This window comes from Halichoerus grypus, chromosome X (assembly GCF_964656455.1).
Source record: "Halichoerus grypus chromosome X, mHalGry1.hap1.1, whole genome shotgun sequence".
Classification (NCBI taxonomy): Eukaryota; Metazoa; Chordata; class Mammalia; order Carnivora; family Phocidae; genus Halichoerus; species Halichoerus grypus.
The window spans coordinates 15,963,731-15,982,180 of NC_135727.1; the positions used below are offsets into that span (position 1 = coordinate 15,963,731).

The 18,450-nt window shown below is 44.5% G+C and overlaps 1 protein-coding gene across 1 annotated transcript in view; it reads right to left on the bottom strand.

Annotated features, from left to right (window-relative positions):
• Positions 1 to 1,060: 1,060 nt before the first annotated feature.
• ADGRG4 (adhesion G protein-coupled receptor G4) overlaps positions 1,061 to 18,450 on the bottom strand; it is an 84,153-nt gene continuing 66,763 nt past the window's right edge. The window contains exons 16-21 of the mRNA XM_078064877.1: positions 16,582 to 16,850; positions 13,266 to 13,344; positions 10,541 to 10,821; positions 5,564 to 5,665; positions 3,674 to 3,841; positions 1,061 to 1,245 (exon numbers count right to left, since the gene is read on the bottom strand). Coding sequence (XP_077921003.1) covers positions 1,061 to 1,245; positions 3,674 to 3,841; positions 5,564 to 5,665; positions 10,541 to 10,821; positions 13,266 to 13,344; positions 16,582 to 16,850 — 1,084 coding nt within the window. The remainder of the gene's footprint in view (positions 1,246 to 3,673; positions 3,842 to 5,563; positions 5,666 to 10,540; positions 10,822 to 13,265; positions 13,345 to 16,581; positions 16,851 to 18,450) is intronic.

Below are 18,450 nucleotides of genomic sequence, written 5' to 3' on the forward strand. Positions count from 1 at the left end.
GGTTTCACTTACGTGTGGAACATAAGGAATAGCATGGAGGACATTAGGAGAAGGAAGGGAAAAATGGGGGGGTTGGAATTGGAGGGAGAGATGAACCATGAGAGACTATGGACTCTGAGAAACAAACAAGGTTCTAGAGGGGAGGAGGGAGGGGGATTGGTTAGCCCGGTGATGGGTATTAAGGAGGGCACGTACTGCATGGAGTACTGGGTGTTATACGAAAACAATGGATCGTGGATCACCACATCAAAAACCAATGATGTATTGTATGGTGACTAACATAACATAATAAAATTAAAAAAAAAAAAAAAAAAAAGAAGGCCACACAGCATCGAGCTTAGCTACAGAGCAAAAAGCAGGCAGAATTCATCCTCCGCGCTCACTGTTGCCTCTGGGTGACTCTTTTTCACCTCTATCCCAGCACTCTCCCGCTCACCCTGACTTGTCCCTTCCTCCATAGAGAGAACCACCAGCCTCAAGCAGCAACTGCTCGTTACATTCCTCAGAACCCTGCTCACTGTCCCCTCAGGGGCTGTCTTGGCTGAGAAATCCATCCCCACTAAGGAGTTCACTGGTGTCTCTGGATTAATGAGCCACCCTCTTCACAAAACATGTTTACATGTCAACAAAGGGATTCAATCAAAGAGTGACTTGAATAATGGGAATTTCAGATATTTGGTCATGACAGGCCAACAGGATATTTGTTCCCAAAAGGTATGACCTTGTGACTCTTCCTACTTCCCCTGTGGGTGTCAAGCCAACTGGATATCCAAAAACTTTGGCCACCTGAAATTATTTCATTCTCAGTGCAGTAAGGACCCTGATCTTGATTCTTTTCTTTCAGGATAGGACACTTAGAGTTTCTGAAACAAAATCTCCAGTCCTGTAGACATGTGTCCCCGAATATACCAAAACTATAGGCTCAAATCTTACCTAGAAAAAGAAAGAAACAGCTATAACAATAAATAGGAGAATTATTCTGACTTTAATATCCACTAAATGCTATTTCATTCTGCTCCTTCCAAAATAATATTTAGAATAAAAGTCAGAGCAGATGGCTTTACAAACTCAACATTTTCCCTAATCTGGGGCTGGGGGGAGGTGGGTATCTCTGCTGGGAATTAGTCAAGAAATCTTTGTGAGTGGAACTCATTTTGACTTCCACAGGTAATATTCTTCCCACATAATTAGGCACAACTTCACAACTCAAGGGAGAGAAACAGTAGGGATCTTCATCAAAGTCACCTGCGTTAAAGAAAAAAAGAACATTTTCAGCCGTGGCATCGGGGACTTCGCAGATAGTAGAAGCATCAGACATTTTTTTTACCACACGAAGGAGCGAGTAGAGGAATTAGAAAGGAAGTAAATGTGGCGGGGCTTTCCTTGGATAGTTTATACAGATCCAGGGTAAATTCATTCATCCCAACAGCACTGTTTGGGCCATTACAAGTGCATATGTTCTTCCCGCATTGTGAATAACGGGCTGTATTATTCATAGTAACCTTAACCTAGGGGAGGATATTCCTGGACAAACCTTGAAGGCCTTCAGGAAGGGACAACACAAACTGGTAACACACACATATCTACAGCCCCTGTGAATCTGATATTCTTGCTCGGAAGCCTTTGCCGTTTGTCAAGCCTGAGAGCGCCCAGTGGTCCAGAAGGCTCGGCTTCACTCTGTGCTAACGGAAATTAAGCTGCTAGCTCTGATATTCTGAGGGCCACATCCAGACTGCAGATTTGGAACCTGTGACCCAAGAGGCTACACTACCTGCCCTACCAGCTGAGTCACGGTCACAGCCCCAGGCCCCTCGGCTCTCCGGATCTATCGCTTGGTACAACACTAAAATCCTGGGCATGGTATTAAAAACAACCCTAAAATCCTAGGCACGGTGGGCTACCGCCCCCCCCCCAAAGAAAGACACGTACATTCGAGCCATATATTTGCTAATGAAACTATATCCCCCAGGGACAGCAGGAGAGCCAATACCAATTAACCCTTTTGCAAAAATGATATTTCCCTATCAGCCTCAACTATTATCTACTAAGCAGCTTCCACAACTCCTGCCCTCTATTATATGCTATGGCTCCCCAGTGCCTCCATATGAGCACCAGAACGTATCTGCAAGTTAGCTGGCCAGAGTGATGGACACTTGTGAGCATGGAAAGTGTATTTCCATACGCATCAACTTTCCCATACAGAGAAGGAGACTGAGACAGTGCACTAGTTAACCAGCCTAAACTGGGAAACAATGTTGCCCCACACAGTCCAGAAGCTGGTAGGCACTTTGGAGATTATCCACCCATCCCAGCCTCCTCATGTTGAAGGTGGAGAGAATGTAGCTCTGAGTAGGGGAGAGATGTGTCCAAGGTCACAGAGTTAGTGACAGAGCTGGGACTTGAACCAAAGCCTTCTGACTCCAAGTTTGGTGCCTTTATTTTTTTTTTTAAGATTTTATTATTTTTTTAAATCTTTTTAGTCATCTCTACAGCCAACGTGGGGCTTGAACTCATGACCCCGCGATCAAGAGTCGCATGCTCTACCAACCAAGCCGGCCAGGTGCCCCTTGGTGCCTCTATTTTTTTTACCCACCATGCTGATTCCAGATTGGCCGCAGATCTTGGAAATAGAACTGCTGTGTGAAGCCAACATAATGAAAAATACAAGTGGCAGTCCCACCAACAGCCCTGAGAAGGTGTGAGAATGACTACAGCCGGGCCGCCAAAGCTGTTCTGTATGTGTGAACTGGAATCGACTTTGGTCCTTAAGAAAGGCAACCAAAGGTCACTGCACCATTGTCCAGCTGGAAGTACACAACACAGAGGCATCACAACATCAGCTTGAATTCCCAAGTTCTTGTTTCCTTTGCTTTTCCCTTCACTTTGGGCCTTCAGATCAATCCTTTCCTGGGGCGCCTGGGTGGCTCGGTCCTTAAGTGTCTGCCTTTGGCTCAGGTCATGATCCCGGAGTCCTGGGATGGAGTCCCGCATCGGGGTCCCTGCTCGGCGGGGAGCCTGCTTCTCCCTCTCCCACTCCCCCTGCTTGTGTTCCCTCTCTCGCTGTGTCTCTCTCCGTCAAATAAATAAATAAAATCTTTTTTAAAAAGATCAATCCTTTCCTTACATTTTCCCTTCTAATACCCACTTCCACCTCAACAACTATCTCTGTACCTAGAAATTTAGCTTTCTATGGAAGAAGTTGAGCAACTAAGAGTGTCGTGCAGCTCAGCGGGTGTTCTTGGTGGCGTGCGAGCCAGGCCACCTGAGTTCCGGCCCCAGTTCTGCTGCTGATGGTGAGTGAGTGTCCATAAGACCCCTTTCCTTTCCCTGCTTAAGGTTCCTCATCTGGAAAATGAGGGGATCACACTAGACATTGTCTAAGGTTCCTTCTGGCTTTCACAGTCTCTGACCGTTGTTTTGAATTACGCATGAATTTGTTTTGACCTCTAGTCTCTTCCCTCCCATCTTAGTTGAATAACCCACCAGGTTTGCACTTACTAAGTTCACTAGGTGCTTCTATATGCACTTTCTCAGCCAGGAACGAGCCCAAGTATATACATGCACACGTGTTTTCAGTTTTGAGGAGGTAGTATCTCCCAAGACCACGTATGTGGCCTCACATTAATTCAATATTTCTGGAATGTAAGGGTAGACAGCATAGATTTTCTCTCACCATTTGGGAAGCTGATTTCTGAAAGAGTGCATTGTGCAGAGCCTGAAGATTTGAAGGTAGAACTCGTGGCAGTCGACTTGAGGGATGGTGTCAACAATTTGTCCTGGAAGGTTTTCTTCAGTCTCTCTTGTTTATACCCAACATGTAGCCCATACCTGCTGTCCCCATCTGAAATGACACCAGAAAAGTTAAAACCATAAAACGCATCAAATTCTACACTTAACACAGGCGAATTGCATGATGTGTAAATTGTACCTCAATAACCTTGTTAAAAATATAAAGCTCAATGCACAGAGCATCTGCTCTAAGTACCTCAAGGAGTCAGCTTCTCTATGAAGTTGTGAAAAGTAAAATTTATACTGTAATGTGTGATACAGGCAGAGCTAATTCATTTACCAAGGATGCCTGCTTTCCTTAGAGCTTGGCACAGAGACCAGTGGGTTACTGACATGCCCAGCATAAAGGAGGAAGTTCTCTGTGCTACTTATAAAATCTTCAAGTTCAAGCACTTGCCTTCCCTAAAAGAAACAGACTGGGCTTTGCATTGAGGCTGGAAGAAGCTGTCTGAATTGGATGGAAGAGACTTTGATACATAGAAAATCAATTTGCAAAGATACCATACGATCCAGCAATTGCACTACTGGGTATTTACCCCAAAGATACAAATGTAGGGATCCGAAGGGGTACATGCACCCCGATGTTTATAGCAGCAATGTCTGCAATAGCCAAACTGTGGAAGGAGCCAAGATGTCCATCGACAGATGAATGGATAAAGAAGATGTGGTATATGTATATACAATGGAATATTATGCAGCCATTAAACGGAATGAAATCTTGCCATTTGCAATGACGTGGATGGAACTGAAGGGTATTATGCTGAGCGAAATAAGTCAATCAAAGAAAGACATGTATCATATGACCTCACTGATATGAGGAATTCTTAATCTCAGGAAACAAACTGAGGGTTGCTGGAGTGGTGGGGGGTGGGAGGGATGGGGAGGTTGGGTGATGGACGTTGGGGAGGGTATGTGCTATGGTGAGTGCTGTGAATTGTGCAAGACTGTTGAATCACAGATCTGTACCTCTGAAACAAATAGTACATTGTATGTTTTAAAAAAAAGAAGAAGAAGAAGATAGCAGGAGGGGAAGAATGAAGGGGGGGAAATCGGAGGGGGAGATGAACCATGAGAGACGATGGACTCTGAAAAACAAACTGAGGGTTCTGGAGGGGAGGGGGGTGGGAGGATGGGTTAGCCTGGTGATGGGTGTTGAAGAGGGCACGTTCTGCATGGAGCACTGGGTGTTGTACGCAAATAATGAATCGTGGAACACTACATCAAAAACTAATGATGTAATGTATGGTGATTAACATAACATAATAAAAAAAAGAAAAAAGAAAATCAATTTGCCTGGACTGGAGATATTCTCAGAGACAACATCGGGGTCTATCTCATCTTCCACTGTATAGGATGGGCCATCGCTCCATCCCGCTAGGCTTCTTCCTACCTCCACTTCTCTCCTTGCTTCCCACATCCACTCAACCCACTGTTGGCTACAGGCCAGAAAGCCCCTGTGACCCAGGGCCTGAAACACAGTAGGGCACTCAATCAATATTCTTTTGAATTGAGTTGAGATTGAGGTGACAGCAAGGACAAGCAATCCAAGAATCTGGGCCAAAAGAGAAGTTTCCCTAAGTTAAAATATGGCCCAAGTCACATTCTTCACTTGACTTCATTCATCTCAGCACAAAAGTATAAATCATCTTCATGACATAGAAACAGCCTCCGTTTTGATGCCGATGCTCTATGAACTCAAGTCAGGAGACAAGTTAATCAGATCAGTTGTGCGAAACCTGTAAAATTCAAAACCTTACGCAAACTGGCATCTTACCGGAAGAGTTATCCAGTCGTAACCACCCACAACAGAGGTGTATCTGCCACTGCTCCCGCACACTCTCCTTCATCAAGCAGTAAAACACGAAAATGAGGAATCCTAAGTCAAAAGAAGAAGGTCAGTCTGTTTCAGCTTCTTTCGCCAGCGGTCACCAACACCCAGACCCAGATCTACTCTTATCACCGTAGACACTCCTCCTAAATAACCTCAGGGCCATTATGGCTTTCTGAGCTCATCTTTCTAGCTGCCCTGTCAGAGGCAGTGATGGGAAGAAGGTCTGTATTAAGACTTCATATCAACCACAGTTTTCCCCCGGGGCTGCTGTCTATCCTAGAGCTTGAGAGAGCAGCCCTTCAATGGTAGTCCGCCTCCGAGATGGCTCTCAATGATCCCTATATCCTGGCATGTGTATCCTTGTGTCATCGCTTCCCACAGCCTATCAATAGAATATGGCAGAAGTGATGTCATGTCATTTCCAAGAATGGCTTATAAAAGACATTGTGGCTTCTCTCTATCTCTGATTACTCCCTCCAAAGGAATCCAAGTGTTATATAGCTTGAGGACACCTTGTAGCCCTGTGGAGAGGCCCACACGGTGAGGAAGTAAGGCTTCCAGTCCCTAGCCATGTGAGTGAAGCTTCCTGGAAGCAGATTCTCTGGAGCTAGTCAAGTCTCCACATGACTAAAGCCTTGGCTGACAGCTTGATTGCAACTTCATCAGAGTCTCTGAGCTGGGGCTTCCTGGGTGGCTCAGTCGGTTAAGTATCTAACTCTTGATCTCAGCTCAGATCAAGCCCTGTATTGGGCTCTAGCATGGAGCCCACTTAAAAAAAAAAAAAAAAAAAGAGTCCCTGAGCCAGAACCACCAAGCTAAGCTGTGCCTGAATTCCCAACCCTCAGTAACTAGGTATGATGATAAGTGCTATCGCTTTAGGCTGCTAAACTTTGGGAGTAATTTGTTGCACAGCAGTAAATAACTAATAGACATGCTCTTTGGCACAATTACACTGTGTGGAAATCACAAATTTGGTGCCCTCATTTTCCACTGCCAGCCCTGATTTTGTCCTGAAAGGGGGATAGAGTGGGACTGAGGGCATCCACCAGCAGCGTTGGCCATTTCTCATCCCCATCCTCTAAAATATCTCCTTGGGAGAAAAAAGTAGGACTTGAGATTTTCCTTATGGCAAATGCTCTGGAGGGCAAATTGGATCTCCTAAAGCTTGGGGGTGGGATTGGCAGAAATAAACATTAACAAAACCTTTCCAGGTGCCTCAAACTGAAACTCATCTTTCCCACTTCTGAGCTCCCATAGCACTCTGTTTCTTATATGACTTGCTATATGTGGCCACAGTCTCCATGTATTGCCCATCTCTGCACCCAGCTGTAAAGTCTTTTCATCCTCATATCACTTCTCCCTTTGCCTCCGGTACTATGTGTGGTAGCCCAACAGATGTTTGTTGACTTGAACTCCAAGGCACTTGATACACAAACTCTCACAGTTTTCTGCAGCCTTCATATTATCTTCTTGGGCCTCAACATCTTTTTTTTTTTTTTTTTTTTTTTTTGCCCAAGAGTAGTTTGCAACCCTTTGTTCCCTATACAAGGTTCAGCTTGCCTCCTCACTGGCCAGTTGTGCTGAAGTAAATGATTAGTAATGGGTCGGAGTGGTCTTAACTCATTGCAAGTTGAGCACGAGACAGTAGTAAATGCCCCCAAAGCTCACTTCAGCTAGGGCATTAGTGGAAGTCAAGAATGTTGGTTGAGGTGGGTTAAGAGTCTCCTGCCATCCTGCCCCGGTTTGGTCCTTTCTCCTACCAGCGCCATATTCAGTTTGGGAGGCTTCGTTTTGAAACGATGATGACAAATGGAAGTATTCAAGAATAGAGAAGACTCGGAGTGGGAACATAGGGTGGGGAGAGATGGTAGCTATAGTTACAGATCTGAAAGGGCTGTCATGAAGAGGACGAATTAGGCTTGTTCTGTGTGGTGGCCAGGTTAGAACCAGGAGCAATCGGAGGAAGGCACAGAACCACCACATGGTAACACATCGCAGCTAGGGTTTACTAAGTAATGATTATATCATAGGCATTGTGCTATTAGCATCATTTTTATAGCTGAGAGACCAAATGCAGACAGTCTGGCTGCAGAGCCCAAGGTCTGAACCACTGCACTATACATTCTACCCTCAGAAAAGGGTGACCCGGATAAGATGCGGAGCCAGTTAGAAGCTACAGTGGTAATTATATTACAACATATCGGTGTATCAAATCAACATGCTGTACCCCTTAAATTTACACAATGTTAAATGTCAAATATATTTCCATCAGACAAAGAGAGAAATTGAATGCTCTGCTTTATGGAACGGTGAGCTCTCTGTCTCTGGAAAGTTTCAGGTAGGGGCATGTGACTTTCTGTCACTCCATGGGAAGTTGGATTGGGAAGAGCTCGGGTCCCCAGCCTCAGCCCTGAGACTCTCTGATTCCAGGTGGGAGGCAGCAGTCTGGAGGCTAAACAGAATGACATGTGTCACTCACTCCCCTGAGGGCTTTATCTCCGTGTCACCAAACAACTGTGGTGATGAATCGAGCAGCGCTCACTCTTTCCGAGCAGCAGAAGCAAGGGGCAACGGGGACAACAAGCACCTATTATCATTCTGATTTCCTGCATGGAGTTTAGTTTGTTCTCAGACTTAAAGGTTATTATGTGAATTCCAATGAGCTGCCTGCCCGCTCTCCCTCTCTGCCTGTCAGCCTTCCCTTTTCTTTCCAATAACAGATTGATCTGCTTACTCACTAGAACACAGGCATGAGGGAAGATGTCAGGTTTTTGTCACCTGCATTTTTACTTGTGCATCCCTCCTTCAGAAATGGCTCATCATGCACAGCATTTTTTCACACCGGACCACAGGGCAACCCCCTTCAGCCAGAATTACAAACTTGCCATCTGTCTTAAATGGCTAATTTGTTCACTTGTTTCATTGCGTTCTTGCTCTGAGTGCGCGCACGCGCACAAGTCTGTGTGTGTGTGTGTGTGTGTGTGTGTGTGTGTGTAACTTGAGTTTGAAACTCAGGGCTCTGCAAACCCCCTCTCTGTAAGATGGCACATTCTATCCTGTAAAGCAGGACTAGGAACTAGAAAGATTTGGTGCTTGGTTGACATAAAGCGTATCTGACAGACAGAGACAGCTTGGCTCTGTCGATGCTGGATCTATGGGACTTTGGGCTTAGTCCTCAGGAGATCCCCCGCTGGATTCTGCTTCTAAGCCACAGAGGCTTCCTGCTTAGAAACTACTTTCCCTTTCCACCATAGGAATGGAGCACTTGCTGCTTTGAAGACACCCCTCCTCCATTTGTAAGCTCTAAACTGCTTTGCTTTCTTGTTCTTTTGTCAGCTTCCCCATCAGCCCCTCTTTCCATAGGGTGAGTGTGTTTCTCCTCAGAATTAGTGAATGGACTTACTGCTGAGGAAGAAATCTGCCCGCGTATCTGGTTCCTAATCGACTCCTGCACACATTCTACACCCAGGCATTTTGTGTCTTTTTACATTCCAATCAGAACATGCTTGGAAGAATCTGGTGGGACAGAAATTTCGGCTGATACACTTCATTGCTCAAAAATGAGATGGTTTCTTGAATTGAAAGACATGAGAGCAAAAATGGTGCCTTATTCTAGAATGCTCCCCCATCGCCCTGCAGCACCCTGCAAATGCCTGGCAGAGAATAACTACATACCAATTCATATTTCCCAAGATTCCACAGGGGTTAATAACCACACGACAAAGTGCTCTGAGGTTTTTTAAATGCTAGGTTAAAACAAATTTTTAAAGGTTTTTTTTTTTTTTTTCCCAGCAGAATTTCTCAGAGCTTTTACCATGGTAATATATATGGTGCCATTTTAAGAATGGGGGAATATAGTTTGCTGCATTTCCCGAACTTTTTTGACCATAGAACTCTTCTCTTGCTGGAGCATCTCATGGACCACCAGTGGACTGGAGTCTGGTAAAGGGGTTTATTGAGTGGATAAATAGTTTGGAGCACTAAGGGAAACCCTAATTCAATGCACTGTCCAAGCTCCTCACAGCTGCCCCAGTAGCTCAACTGAACTGGGCCAAATTTGAGGACAAGTAGAACATGGGGCAGAGTCCGAGACTCCCAGGAAATCATTCTGCATGCCTCTTCCTCTGAGGATTTGTAATAGGCAAAGTCAGGTTAAAATGAACATCAACAATTAGAGGTATATTAACCAGACCTCTCGCTTTTACTTCTCGTGACATCTTTGGCCTACCATGCAATCACCTACCATGTCACTATCATTTCCTCCTTTCACCAGAAAATGGGAATGAAATTAAAGAGCTATAGAGACATTAGCTTATGATCATCTAATTCAACCGTTCTGGTGACTTTTCCAAAGTCGATTTGGAGCAAAACCAGACTAGAACCTTGGCCTCTTGCCTTGGCCCACTGCTCTTTGCTCTTCATCTTCATTCCTTTATGACTCTCTAATTTCCTAGTCTGGCTCCTTCCCACAATATTTGGATCTCTGATGTAGCCAGAGTCTAGGGGGTCAAAAGTTTAATGCATCTACTGTCCAGTAATTATTGTTTCCAATGGGATTGCGCACTTCAGAATGTCAACGTGAGTGCGAATTCATACACTTACGAGCACGCTGTGGTGATGCAGTGAATACTGGAGAAAGGATCACCAGTCAGTGTTTAATATAAACATCGCCAACTAGCTGGAGTTGAGTTTGCTCCCTGGGCTTTTCTCTATATCCCCAAGTCAGAGTGAGCTCATTTAATGAAGTCCTAACATCTGGGTAATGTTTCCAATGGCTGCCTGTCAATTCATTGATAGCAAAGGCCTCTTGGAGTATCTTTTCCTCCCCTCAATCCCCAAAATGTGAGATTATTTTCCAAAGCAGCAAAGCTTTGGTGGAGGTCTGGCTAGCCCCAGAAAGTACAAAGAAGCAGAAGTTACCTTGCAACGTGTTGAAAATGGCAAAAAGATATAAGAACAAGATCCTCACAGGTCCCCAGGCAAAAAAAGCAAACCCCCAGGTGAGGCCAAGTAAGAATGTCAGGCTCATTGTGCCTTTGAGATCATGCAGGGTCGTCCTCCGCTGAGGCTTCCATCTTTGGGAGTTAATAGAATTCAGTTGAACGAGAACAGTGCAGAACATGGAGAGATTCATTAGAAATATGAGGCAAAAATAAGCCACAACTGAGGTGTAAAAGACAGAATCATCTTTAATCCAACAACTGTAAGAGACAAAGAGGAGAAGGCCATTGTGAGGTAGAGAAACTCAAACGTGTATTTTTCAGTGAGACTCTGAAGGTCACCTTCATCAGTTTTAGTTCACCTGGAAGCATCTGCACCTAGAGAGAGGAACTGCCTTGACCAGATGACCTTCACTCATGCTCACTGGGGGCAGAGTGGGGCTTGAACCCCAATCTCCTGAGCCCCAGTCCAGGGTTCTTTCCAGAGCCAGAAATCCTGGAGGATATGCAGACACTTCTCAGTCCACTTCCCTAGGAGGCTATTCTGTTCCTCAACAGCAGAAAAACAAATGATGTATTTTCCTCCAATGTGGCTCTCCCCCCACCCCGCCCCACCACCTTACACCTGACCTTTTGTTTGCAGGATGAATTCTGCTTTGCATGATAAATATCACAGTAAAAGGACATGAGCAATGACTGGCTTTCCTGAATGCTACATCAAACAATGAAGAGATCATCAATGTTAATGATATATATTTTAAACCTCCCTCCACAGCCTCAGGTTTGGACGACAAAAGGCAACACTGGCCACTGGACTCTTAATGGCTCTACTGTTTCTATTGAAGAAGAAATATGTGATGATTCATATGAACAGATACTTCATCTAATAACATTTCCCAATACTAGAGGCATTACCTCTGAGTTGTGAACATGGACAAGCTTACTAATTTAACTGTGTGTCAACTTAGCTGAGACCTCTTTTCCAGAACCAGGAAAATCCCTTGCCATCGTATTGTTCATGTTGGTGTGGATACTTTCATGTGTGTGAGTTTGTGTGTGTTTGTGTGCACGTTAGGAGGGAGTGAGGGAAAAAAGCATTGAATTTCCCTAATAAAGTCTAATACCTAGGGTTCCCTGAATATCATCTTCAGCCTTAAGGGAGGCTATAGAAGACATTTTAAAAGGGGCAGCGTTATATGTTTGGATGCAGAATCATCTCTAAGACATTGTTAAGTACCAAACAGCGTATATCTACCATTTGGGTAACAGAGTGTACAAGAGAATATCTATACAGATCTGATTGTTGGTAATAAGAGTTGCATCAAGGAAGAGAGACAGCGTGGCTGGGGGTTGGGAGCGGGGCTTACTTTTCATCCTCTACCCTTTTGTGCGTTTGAATTTTATACCACGTGCATGTATTACTTCTTCAAAATATAATTATATAAAAAAAAAGCTCTTAGAGCACTCTGCTTCTTACTAACCAATTCACATATGAAAGGGCTCTTTTCAGGAGGAGTGGAGTTGGTTTTGTTCTGGTTTTGCTTTTGCTTTTGATCTTTGAAGAAGAATCACCAATAGATAGACACTGGGGGCCCTTTAAGCCACAGAACAGGCGAGGAGCAAGGACAGAGGAAGAGATGAGAAGGAAGGGAAGAGAAAAGGGAGAGAAAGAAAGGATAACAAGAAGTTATATAATTAGAAGGCACCTGCTGGAAAGGACAATATAATTTTGACCCTCTAGAAACTGTCATCTGAACACAAAAGATGGCTGAGTCTGGGGGGCGAGACCTCCTACATTTGATTCCAGTCCAGTGGGAGAGGAAATCTGTACTAAAAAAAAAAAAAAAAAACAACCCAGCTTGAGAGGCAACAATAAAGAGAATGGATCTAGGTAAGTAAAAAACAATCAGAAGCATGAAAGGAAAATACGCTGTCTAAAGGACTACATTGTAACTAGCTATGCGCCTATAAAAGAAGGTTTTGGAGAGGTAAATGGTGACTCTTTTGTGGCTGTGGATGAGAGAACCGCAGAGATGGATTTATACATCAAGAAGAAAACAAAAGATGGTGAGCACGGCATAATGTATAAACTTGTCCAATCACTAAGTTGTGCACCTGAAGCTAATGTGTGTCAAATAAAAATAAAATAAAAATTTGAAAAAAGAACAAAAAGAGAAGAGAAAAAGAAGAGAAGAAAGCAACAGGACAACAAAGCTGAGCCAATTTACAAAGGAAGGCAATGGAGTCTTTCAGGGGAGACCGTTGTTGATGGTGGAAAATGTCTTCCAACCATCTCTGTATTTCCTTACAGGGCTCGCTACAGCTCCTGCTGGGTTCCGTGAGCTTTCTAATCACAATTGCTGCCTGTTAGGTAGAACGTGTGGAACAGGCCACATGCTGAGCACTTTATATACGTGACGTCATTTTCATTTGCACACTATATTGACAGCAAACATTATTGTCCCCATTTTCCAGTGGAGGAAACGGAAGGAAGAGGTAAAGTAAGTTGCCCAAGGTCACACAGAGCCCAGGCACCTAATTATACGAGTGCGCCTGTGACTGTGTTTAGGCCAAAAAAGGCTGAGGCTGAGTACCCCCCTGAGCCAGCGGCAAGACCAGACTGCAGGTCAGGAACCCCGCCCCACCCCCCAGACCCTGATGGTCAAGAACATCACCACCTGAGAAGCAGAGATGCTGGTACTTACAATGGAGTCGCTGAGCTCAGAGTTCCATACAGATCTTTTTTCACGCTGAGTGCGATTGCCACCATGATCCCTGGGATTCCTAGAGGGGGAAGCAAGCCAAAGACATCCCATTAGGAAGTGGGAGAAGTCCTGATCATTGACTGTGGGCCCTGATCCACCAAGACACTTTAAATGAGCCACAGATGTGCGGGCATCAAAATACCATTGTTTGCAAAATGTTTGTGAATTTTTCCAAGTTAAACATTTCTAGGAGTGCTCCAATCTGCTAAACTAAACAGCATGCCAAAGACTCCAATTCAACACCCACTGGTTATTAAAAATAGCTCAAGCGCCAAAAAATCAACTTGGCAATCGAAGTATCTAGTTCATCGGAACACAGGTTCGCATCAAGCATTTCTTCCCAGATGATGGGCTGCCAATTTTTTTCTCCTTTTCAATAGAGGCCCTTAGTTCCCAGGATCTTTTTGTCTAGGTCACCTTGGAGGAAGGGCACAGGCAATCAGCTGCAGCCTTCAGTGCTTTCTGACAGGGGGGCTGTTTCCACACTCATTACTAGTTTGACATTTTGACTAGATCGACCAGTTAACGACCAGTCAATTCAGCCAGACTATAATAAAGCAATCAGTTCAGTCAAAGTGGCCAAACGTGATGTGCGTGTAGACACAGGATTTAAAAATCCAATTTCATGTACATTTGTAAAACTTAAATGATTTCTTTATTTCTAACAATGTATTTCTCCTAAACTAAGAGCATTACACCTGCACACGTTTTAGGGGTTTCCTAAGATGCTTTGCAAGGCTGTTCTAAATCCCAGAGTGCCAAGCATCTTGAAAAGTACCCTCCACTGTCCTGTTCTGTGAGAAACAGGACAGTCCCGTTTGATCTGTATATCACACTTAGCACAGTGCCTAGCATGATGTAGATATTTACAAAAATACCTGTTAAAAAAAAAAAAAAACCCAGGACAGTCCCATAAATACATAAGAACAAACTAACGGTTGCCAGGGGGGAGAGGATGGGAGAAGGGCAACATGGGTGAAGGGGAGTGGGAGGTGCAGGCTTCCAGTCTGGGAATGAATAAGTCACGGGGATGGAAGGCACAGCATCGGGAATATAGTCAGTGGTATTGTAATGGCGCCGTATGGGGACAGACTGTGGGGAGAACAGCATAACGCATAGACTTGTCCAACTCTATGTTGTACACCTGAAACTAATGTAACATTGAGTGTGAACTAGACTTCGATTAAAAAAGTTTTTTTTTAATCTGTTGGAGGCCAGAAAGGGGAGATGGAAGGGGGCCTCCCATCTACAGTGGAAGTTGTGAGGCGGTCCCCAAGCTGTGTTTACCCTTTGGTAATCAACAAATTAAAAAATTATCGATTAATAAACCAAAAAATCCCTACTGATTATTAAAAAAACATGTGGACCAATCTACTGCCTTGGACAGGGATTTAAGTACCGGAGTAAAACTTCTTCAACAGGTTGGTTTGGCATTAGGAAGACAGAACTTCAAACATAAACGGATGTTAATGTTTGTTTTCCTTGCCATTGATTTTTTTTGTTTAATATTTAAATGCTCCAAAAGTCCCCTTAGCAGGACAGCTCTGAGGTGGCTCCCCGGTGACCTTGCAGGCAGAGGCTGGACCAGCAGCTGACCTGAGCTTGGGCAGAATGCCCCGTGAGCCCGCACGAGCCGGAGGAGCCCGCAGGCATGTGAGGAGGGGCTCTGAGGCCGTCCCCTACTCGCCTCTCCATCTCCTCCAGGAGCCTTTCGTGAGGCAGTTTCTCCTCCCTCCCAGGTTCGGGGGAGGTGTGGGGCTTTGCACCCTGCCCCCTCAGCACAGAGCTGCGGAGTATAAAAGTGCATAGCTCCACTTAGAACCGGCTCTTCAGCGACAGGGAATCCCTCAACTCATGTGGCAGCCATCCGTTCCCTTTTTTTTTTTTTTTTTTGGTGTCTTTCTTTTATAGTGTGTGGGACGAGGACCTGGGAGCTGGAGCCTTTAGCTACTCTTCCCTTTGCCGTCTATGTAAGCAGTTAGCCGAATCTTCAACAGCTTGTTGCACCTGGACAGGTCAAGCCAGTCAGGCCTTGGCCTTGGCTCGGGTGTGTCTTTGACACTCCCTAAGTTTATCCCACCTCCAAGTACCAAGTCTTAGCCTTCGCTGCCGCTCCTTGCACCCCGGCAAGTGTGTGTGGAATGAGAAGATCCAAGAGAGAAGAAGAGCCCTGGGGAACACTGTTACTTAAGGAGTGAGGGAGGGAGGAGGGGTCTGAGAAGGAAGCTGAGGTTGAGAGATGACAGGGGGGAGGGAAAGCCAAGACCAAGCGTGATTTCCAGCCCCTTTACAGTTAGCCATATGTGGGTTATCTGCTTTGGAGATTATTCATGAAGCCTCTTCCACAACGTTTTTCAATCTCCCGGTTGACTTAAGGTGAGGGCTACCAGGCACAGGCGTGTACTGACTGCTTTGGGCTCCATGTTTCTGATGGATTGCAAAGTGTACTAAAACAATCTTAGCTTATGCTCTGCTTAGTATTTGCCTGTCTCTGCTCCCCACATTAGCATGGATAATAGCACTGACTCTGTATCCAGTGAAAGCATGTGCTATGTTAATGAACTCATTAAAAGGATGAGGACCTAATTGGGAAGCTATTGTCTTTACAAAGGCAGCAGATAAAAAGCTAGCCTCACATGGATCCTCTGCATCCCACTTCATACACATCTCCTGTGTCTCCAACACATTCTCCAAACTCAAAATGTGTTTTGAATAGTCAAAGGGAGGGGGGAGGAGCTGCGCTGACCGTGTCAGAAATACAGGACAACAACCCAATGAAATAACATGTAAATTAGGAGATTTTTGTGCTGGGTTCCATTCCTGGTTTCTTCCATCGGGGAGCAGTGACAATGACCGCCATGAGGTGTGGTGGGAATCAGGGCGGGTCTGACCCAGCACCCCTCCACACACCGCAAGTCCTTTCCCTGTCCCTTCAACAATATGACTACATCGTAGAGGTTGCATGTCCAAACTATGGAGCCAAATCTCTGATTCAAATCCCAGCTCTGCCACATACTAGCTGTGTACACTTCAGCAAATTACCTAATCTCTCTGTGCCTCAGTGTCCTTACCATTAAATGGGAATAATGATGAAATCTTTCTCATAGAGATATTGTGAGTGCTGAATATGTGTATGCAGCATCCTTACTGTTGATAATAACAGAATTTGGTCCTGAATAATGTGTCTCGTGAAGCCGGAATTTGAAATACACACAGGCTTAAAACAGAGACATCAAGGACAAGCAGATATCCTTACCCCAACCAACTAGACAAAATTTAAGGATATAATTAGGGACATATATGTTGAAGACTCTGACGAGAGACAAATACATGTGGATGCCCTCCAGGCCCATCCAAGTCAAAGAGACGAGCAGGAAGTAATGAAGGACCGCCGCCGCTGTGACACACAGTCCTGCTTTCTGAAATGACGAGGACCAGGAATTGACCAGAAACGTCAGGTTTAACATCAGTAGTGCTGTGCACAGGTTGACCAGGATTTTGGAAGGATGATCTTTTCGAAGTTTGCTAAAAGAAAAGGCACAGTGTTTAGTTAGGTAGGGTCTCTGGTTTTCATCAAGCAATGCCACACCTCATCTGCCTAATACGTGTAAGAATAAAAGAAGTGGCACCTGGGTGGCTCAGTCCGTTAAGGTTAAGCAGCCAACTGTGGATTTTGGCTGAGGTCATGATCTCGGGGTCGTGAGATCGAGCCCCGCATCGGGCTCTGCGTGCAGCAGGGAGTCTGCTTGAGATTCTCCTGCTGCCCCTCCCCCAACTCACACACACTTTCTTTCTCTCTCTCTATTTAAAATAAATAAATAAATCTTTTTAAAAAATCAAAGAAAAGAAGTGCCTATTAAAATTAACTTGCTCAGGGACACCTGGGTCAGGTCATGCCTGCCTTCAGCTCAGGTCATGATCCCAGGGTCCTGGGATCGAGTCCTGCATCAGGCTCTCTCCTCCGCGGGGAGCCTGCTTCTCCCTCTGCCTGCCGCTCCCCCTGCTTGTGTTCTCTCTCTCTCTCTGACAAATAAATAAATAAAATCTTAAAAAAAAAAAGCTTTAAAAAAATTAACTTGCTCATTTTACCTTACATGTACTGAGCTCCCCACCCTTTTTCCAGGTAGAGTCAAAGTATCCTAAATACAGTGCCCTTCACTAACAGGAATAATAGTAGCCTCTCTGAGCTAAGCAGCACCCTTTTTTCTTTTTCCTTTTCTTTTTGTATTTTGGGGAGAAGGAAGGAAGGAGTTTTCTGGACACCAACATTCTGTCATCACTCCTTCAGCAGACTCAGGGCTAGATCTACTTGTTGTTTCTTGTGGTGTTGATTTTAGCCCTTCTGACAGGTGTGAGGTGATATCTCATTGCAGTTTTGATTTGCAGTTCCCTGATGATGAATGATATCGAGCATCTTTTCACGTATCTTTTGGGCACCTGGATGTCTTCTTCAGAGAAATGTCTGTTCATGTCTTCTGCCCATTTTTAATTGGATTATTGGTTTTTTGGGGTGTTGAGTTATATCACTTTTTTGTATATATTTTTAAACTATTGAATTGTACACTTTTTTAAAGTTTATTAATTTTTTTTAAGTAATCTCTATCCCCAACATGGGGCTCAAACTCATGACCCTGAGATCAACAGTTGCATGTTCCAATGACTGAGCTGGCCAGGCGCCCCAGTTTTTTATATATTTTGGATACTAACCTTTTATCAGATACATCATTTGCAAATATCTTCTCTAGAGGGAATATTTTCAAATCTCAGAAGATTCCTTCATTCTTTCTCCTGTTCAATAACCTTCCCCCACCACCCAACACACACAGTAGAAGTAACCAATATTCTAACTTTTGTCCCCATAGACTTAGTTAGGCCTGTACTTAGAACTTCGTATAAATGGCACCATGCAGTATGCTCTCCTATTTTTCTGGCTTCCTTTTTGTTCAACTCTATGCCTGTGAGATTTAGATATTATGTTCTGTGTTGTACAGAAGTAGTCCATTCTTTTCTACTGCTGTGAAGCATTCCATTTTATGAGTATACCACAATTTATTCATCCAGTCAACTGTTAATGTACATTGGGGTTGTTTCCAGTTTGGAGCCCCTATGAATGAAGCTGCTGTGA